This window comes from Penaeus monodon, chromosome 9 (assembly GCF_015228065.2).
Source record: "Penaeus monodon isolate SGIC_2016 chromosome 9, NSTDA_Pmon_1, whole genome shotgun sequence".
Taxonomy (NCBI): domain Eukaryota; kingdom Metazoa; phylum Arthropoda; class Malacostraca; order Decapoda; family Penaeidae; genus Penaeus; species Penaeus monodon.
The window spans coordinates 7901081-7908580 of NC_051394.1; the positions used below are offsets into that span (position 1 = coordinate 7901081).

Consider the following 7500-nt stretch of genomic DNA (forward strand, 5'->3'; position numbering starts at 1 on the left):
AAATGTGCACATTAATTAACGTCTAATCCTTTTTTTATTAATATATTGTCATATATCCAACTGCAAGTCATTATTTTGTCGTTTCCGCCACTTATACATACCAAAATCTCTCAGGTAAATTAGCTTTTAATTTTCATTACTCTTTTCTGGTTGAGTCTGCTCAATGATGAATAACTTGACATATTAAAGAAGTTTCCCATATAAGATTTTCATTTTCTATAGTTGGAAATAGACGCTTACGTTTTCTTTGAGGACATCACGTATATGATGCATAAACTATATCAAATATTCAAAATTTGGAACGCAACATTATATATATATACATACATACATATATATATATATATATATATATATATATATATATATATATATATATATATATATATACATATATATATGGAGAGAGAGATGGATAGATTGATAGATAGAGAGACAGAGACAGATAAATAGACAGATAGACATAAAAAGAGAGAAAGAGACAGAAAAAGATAGAGATAGAAAGACATATAGATATCTAGAGAAATGAACAGATAGATAGATAGATAGATAGATATATAGATAGATAGATAGATAGATAGATAGGCACAGAGAGAGAGAGAGAGAGAGAGAGAGAGAGAGAGAGAGAGAGAGAGAGAGAGAGAGAGAGAGAGAGAGAGAGAGAGAGAGAGGATATGTTAGAAGAGAAAATACAGGGATATTTGATTTACGTATTAATAAACTTAATAACGCACAGTTCCGTACGAATGACATGGAGAAAGAAAATTCAAATAATCATTCGATTTAAATAATTTCAAATGCATATTTAGACCAACAAATAATTCTATATAGACTTAAATTTTAAAGGTATATCTTTTCAGGTATATTCTTCCTTGTTCGTTTATGAATGTCACTTGTGTGTGTGTGTGTGTGTGTGTGTGTGTGTGTGTGTGTGTGTGTGTGTGTTAATCAGTTTTATATTATCATTATCATAATTATCTATTATTATTTTTTTTATCGGATCGTTATTTATGAAACTCTAGGCGTAGGCTGCTCACATAACCAGGCACCATGGTGATGATTTTAATGGTGATTATTCTATGGTGATTATGGTGGGGATAAAAATCATCATATTGAATCCTATGAGTGAAGGTAAAGGAATGTTCACTATAGCGAGGTTGGGATTACTGATTGTTCACAGGTATAACAGTTGTGGGTTGAATTGTTCATAGTATTATTATTATTATTTCCATGTAATAATCTTTATTTCATTATTAATCCTTGGCACTATCATTATCACGATTACAATTAAAGTAATTTAATACATCACTGTGAGTTTTTTTTTCGTAATGAGAAATGCCAGAAATTTGATCACAGGGGCATTTTTTATCGAATATAGTGCCACTATTTATTAAAACTCTTAGGTGAACTTCTGCATTTTGATTATCATTTCATTTTTTTCTCCATCATTTTAATTGTAGGACAGAAAATAACTAGCACATGCGTAAGTTTAAACTCTGAGCATTTTCTGGTTACCATATTAAATGTTTCTTTTAATAAATATTACTAGCATCATCACCATACATTCATTTTAATCATCGCTACTTCTGTTATTTGTATTATAATAATCACCTTTCCCTTTATTTTCATTTCTATCATTATTATATTATTATCAATGTTATACCATTTCGTCTGTTTGCTGCACTTACTATGCAAATTAATATCTGTGTGTACTAATAACTAAGGCCGCGGTGGCCGAATGATTAGAGCATCGGACTCAAAGCTGTCACGACGGCAATCTGAGTTCGAGGGTTCGAGTCACCGACCGGCGCGTTGTTGCCTTGGGCAAGGAACTTCACCTCGATTGCCTACCTAGCCACTGGGTGGGCAAGTCAGCCCAAGTCAGTGCTGGTCCCAAGCCCGGATAAAATAGAGAGAATGATTACCTAAAGGGTAACACCGGCAGTCTCCGTGGAAAGGAACTGGGGACCCTACCACGTACTCACTCCAAGAGCATCACAACATGAAAACTACAATTAAGTATCACGCTGTGACCACGGCGGCTCAGACATGAACCTACCGTTAAAAGAAGTACTAATAACTTAGTCTTTCAATATTTACAGGTTATAAATAGGTACTACATGCATATTTTCATAATCATTATATTTAAAATACACGCCATAACAATTTACAGTTTATATATACACATTTTTTTTTTACAATTGTTGATTAATTTTCACGTTTTTTTCTTTTTCTATTACACTCAACGACTACAACAATCACTATCACTATCCCTTTTCACTGTTTTAATCTCCTTTTTTCTGTTCTTCCAGATATCTCTTTCTTATTTTTTTCTTCTTCTCGCTCTTTCGCAAACGTAGTGTTTATGCTGGGCGGTGTGGAAGGCACGACGTTCAAGGTTTTAGAATCACTAAAGTTATATTTTAAGTTATTATCCTTATTAATCACAAGAAAACGAAGAACTCCGATGTGGCAGAAGAAGATAAGGCTAAGACACAGTAGAAAAAGCTTGAGATACATTTTTTTTTCTTCCTTTTCACTTGTTCTTTGATGATCTTTAACACTGGAAGAGAGAAGAGGGAGGCCTCAGTTATGAGTATATCAAAATCCTGAATGGAATATAGAAAGTTATTTTCCTTTTTTGAACATGGAAGAAACCGAATAAATACTATTTAAGTTATTCTTTTTTTACTACTACTATTACTATTATCAATATTATTACTATTTTTATTACTATTGTTGTTACTATTATTATTACTATTGTTATTTATATCACTGCTATTACTACTACCATTATTATTATTATCATTATTATTATATTATTATATTATTATTATTATTATTATTATTACTATTATTATTATTATTATCATTATTACTATTATCATTATTATCATTATTTTTACTATTACTACTACTATTATTCCTACTATAATTACCATTATTATTAATATTATTGTTTTTACTACGGAGTAAGCTAAAATAAACTTACCACGGATATCTGCCTGTACCTCTCCGGTTAACAAGAGCGCGAGGCTTAGACTAAGGATGTAAGCGTGTGTTGCGGAGAAACATCTGTGCAATAGAACACTTGTGCCTTTTTTGATTGTTAGTGTATATATATTTTGCGGGAACTTTTGAAATGATTTAATGGGATGTGAGGTTATAGAAAAAAAAGAAGTAAATAAATGAATCTAAGTGAATTTTGTTGTTTCGTTATACTTGTTATTAATGTTTTTCTTTTGTAGTTATGTGACCATGATGATAATGATGATGATAATGATGATGTGAGTTATGATTAAAAAATGGAGAAAGAAGTAAACCTAATAATCTTTTTGCATATATCTTATTACTTGTTATTTTCATTATCATCGTTATTATTTTTTCTCGAAGCGAAAGTGTATAGAAGAGGTTGCTGATAATTACTCCATATATAATAGGTTGCGATGGTAGTCAATTCAAATATAAGAGCATATTTTATTCTGTTATTTATTAGTTACCCCTAAAATTGCATTTTCTTTTCAGTGAAGAGAAAAATAGATAGAGAAAGAGAGACGAAGAGAGTGAGGAGCAGAAATAGAGAGAGATGAGAAGACAGATCAGAGAGAGAGAAAGATAGAGAGAGAGAGAAGGAGAAAGAGAGAGAGAGACAATGAGATAGAGAAAGAGAAGAGACGAGAAAAGAGATAGAGAAGAGAGAGAAGAGAAGAGAAGAGAAAGAGAAAAAGGAAAAGGAAAAGAATAGAAACAGATGAAGAATAATAAAAAAAAGAAAAGGAAACAGAAAAGAAAAAAGAAAAAAAAGCGAGAGAGAAAAAGAAAGAGAAAAAAGAGGTAGGCCTACCAAAAAAACTAATTAGACACAGCGTACACCTGTTTATACTGTATTTGCATAATTAAACGGTGTCGATGTCAGCTCTATGAAATTTATTTATTTTTGTGACCTGAAGATGGAAGATGAAAAAAAAACGAAAAAAAACGAATTAACTACTAGAACCATTTAGTAGTTTTTGTTGTAATTAGAGTACATGACATGAGAAATAATAGTATAATGATTTCTTGATCTTCATTTCTACCATACATCGCGTTTCATATTCTTCTTTTCAAAACCATTGCGAGGTAAATTCTCCTCATACATAACTTACTCAAAATGATTGGAAAAAAACTTCTCTGTGACTTTGTTAATTGCCTCTCCAGAAAGATAGAAATTAGACTTCGTTATAAACTTGTCAAAGAGATGAAAAGTCTCCGGGAAAAATAGAGAAAAAAAAAATAAAATAGAGAAAGGCATTGTGTAAAAATATTTTTAGCGAGCAACACAGGCCTTGATGAAAACACCTCGTCAGAGATAACTATTGAACATTAAACCTTTGTAAAAATTGTAATGTAATTGTTCTATCGTTTACGGAAATCGTGTGTTCATTAGTTCATACTTGTTGAATATTCATCTTGAGGTTAATTTCTTGCAAATACATGTATTGGAAATGGAATCGTAAGTAATGCAGGCATGTGAATATATATATATATATATATATATATATATATTATATATATATATATATATATATATATATATATATATATATATATATATATATATATATATTATTTTCACAGGAATGAGTGTTAAACTGAAAGAGAAACATGGAACATTCAGTATGAAAAGTATAAAATTAGCTTTCTCTTTTTACTAATGTGACCTTATCTTTATCGTTAGTCTTCAAATCCTTCTGTGTGTATTCCATTCTTAGAAGACATTTCAAACAATTGAGGAATAAAACACCATACATTTTTACATACTCGGAGGAAGGATCAAGTCTACTAATCTGAATGTCAACAAATGCCAAAAGTCAGTCTTCTAACCCCTTCTAAGAAATAGGACGTTGAATTAACACATCTTTAAGATTTTGTGCTGTATTAAAAGGTAGGTATAATTTACATCTTGGCTCTTAGCAAGTTCCATACTCTGCGTACTCGCAATATTCTCAGTGTCATATAATAAACGCATTTGTGGATGTTTTGTTTCAACTCTGTAACATTGCGGAAGACGATGTTCTTCAAGGCAACAGTTGCTTCAGGATGGGTATCCTTTTTCTTGCAAAATAACTGCTAGCTGTTATATGGGTGGATAGACAGACAGAAGAGACAGACAGAAGACAGACAGACAGACAGACAGACAGACAGACAGACAGACAGACACACAGACAGACACACAGACAGACAGACAGACAGACAGATAGACAGACAGACAGATAGATAGATTAGACAGATAGATCGATAGACAGATAGATAGGAAGGGATGGAATATATATATATTATATATATATATATATATATATATATATATATATATATATATATATATATATATATATATATATAAATGCATACATACCTATACATTATCTATGGAAATATATATATGTATGTTATCTATCTAACTATCCATATAATCATCAATTGCTGAATCTATTTGTAATAAAGACAAGGTTAATCATTAGTATCGCATTTATGGCAATACTAATTCTTGGTATTATTGGTATTAGGAGAAGCAGTAGAAAAAAGTACTGATTATTGGGAACGAGACTTAGTAGTTGTACTGTAGTAGGAATATAAATAATACGAATAGTTGTAGTAGTAGCACTGAAATAGTCATAGTAATAGCCTTCCTATTACTAATTACTATTAATAATAATACTTTGTATTAATCTACAGACGTTCTAACAGGCTTAAGGAAACATCGCAGAACATCTCGACCAAAAAAAGACCACAGATCAAAGAAATTGAAAATAATCAAAGGAAGAAATTAAATACAACCACACATGCAAGGATGGACGGAAATTGCAAACATTCATGCAATAGTCAGGATCACACCTTAACCCTTAGGAAATCACTTATCACTAAAAAGACTTTTGCTAACACATGTGGGTCCTATAATTGGATTTGTGATTATATAAGGGCGAGGAGAAGGAGCTGCAGTCAGGGCGTGTGAAGATACTTTGTGGGAGGAGAACCATGAAATTCGACACGTGTGTACTGAAAAGCAAATGACTTCAGCATTTGCATAATTTATTTATAATATGCAGACGATGAAGCGTGTTTTCTCGCAAATGTGCCTGTCTGTTTGATCTGTAAATAACTCTTACATATTCCTTATAATTGGAAAACCATAAAATCCATTTCATACTTCTTATCTATTGCATAATCGTAATCTTTAAGCAAAGATATACAACTGTTGCAACAAAGCACTGTATTTAGAAATTATACATGATTATAGCACTTTGATCATATCGCTATAAGTATTTGTTATTAATATGAATATATATATTTAATCTTTCTTACTTTTATAAACAACAGAATATAATATGGCCGAGTGGTTAGAGCATCGGACTCAGGACTGTCACGACGGCAATCTGAGTTCGAGGGTTCGAGTCACCGGCCGGCGCGTTGTTCCCTTGGGCAAGGAACTCCACCTCGATTGCCTGCCTAGCCGCTGGGTGGGCAAGCCAGCCCAAGTCAGTGCTGGTCCCAGAAGCGGGTAAACAGAGATGGTGACTCGATAAAATCACCGGGCGGAAGGCAACGGCAAACCACCGCTCTAAATTGCCAAGAAAATCATGGAAATCCATGATCGCCAACGTCCTTGTGGGACAGGACACTTGAAAAAAAAAATTGATAAGGACGTAGCTATGCAAATTAATCATCAATGTGCAGAATATAAGTCTTTATATAACATTTAATCAAATAAACCCTACGGCACTTATACATTATATTATAAATATATTGCTATATGGCCATCAGGATATTATCATCTGATTGGCCTCTTGACCTATATGCAAATTCTGCCACCATTAGAAAAAAAAGTTATTTTTATTTTTGTTATTGTTATTATTATTATTATTATTATTATTATTATTATTATTATCATTATTATTACTGCTATCAATAATAATGATACTAATACTAATACTAATACTTATACTAATACTAATGATAATAATAATAATAATAATAATAATAATAATAACAATAGTAATAATGATAATAATAATAGGCAGTAATGATAACAATGATAATATTATTAATAATAAAAATAATATCAAAAGTAACAATACAGGAAAACCATGAAATTGGAAACGTGTTTACATGATAACAAATGACTAAATATTCCTTTTCTTGTTCATTTTAAATTATTATTATTACTACTATTATTTTCATCATTATCATTATCGTTGTTATCATTATATTATATCAATTATTATCTTTATTATTATCGTTATTGTTATTATTATTCATATTAGCTTTATTATGATGATGATTATTATTATCGTTGTCATTATCATTAATATTATCATAATCCTCCGCCTCATAACAATAATAGTAATAATGATAATAATAATAATAATAATAATAATAATAATAATAATAATAATAATAATAATAATAATAATAATAATAATAATAATAATAATAACAATAATAATGATAATAACAACAACA

At 30.5% G+C, this 7500-nt stretch overlaps 1 protein-coding gene and 1 long non-coding RNA gene across 2 annotated transcripts in view; both read right to left on the minus strand.

The window, feature by feature from the left end:
* Positions 1 to 2125: 2125 nt before the first annotated feature.
* On the minus strand, positions 2126 to 3066 carry LOC119576516. The gene is made up of 2 exons (XR_005229069.1): positions 2993 to 3066; positions 2126 to 2563 (listed from the first exon to the last, which is right to left on the minus strand). It is a non-coding gene; the product is annotated as an uncharacterized LOC119576516 (long non-coding RNA).
* A 1869-nt stretch (positions 3067 to 4935) lies between these two features.
* Positions 4936 to 7500, minus strand: part of LOC119576599 (proline-rich protein 36-like) — a 19325-nt gene continuing 16760 nt past the window's right edge. The window contains exon 4 of the mRNA XM_037924264.1: positions 4936 to 5088. Within this exon, the coding sequence (XP_037780192.1) occupies positions 4936 to 5088 (153 nt within the window). The remainder of the gene's footprint in view (positions 5089 to 7500) is intronic.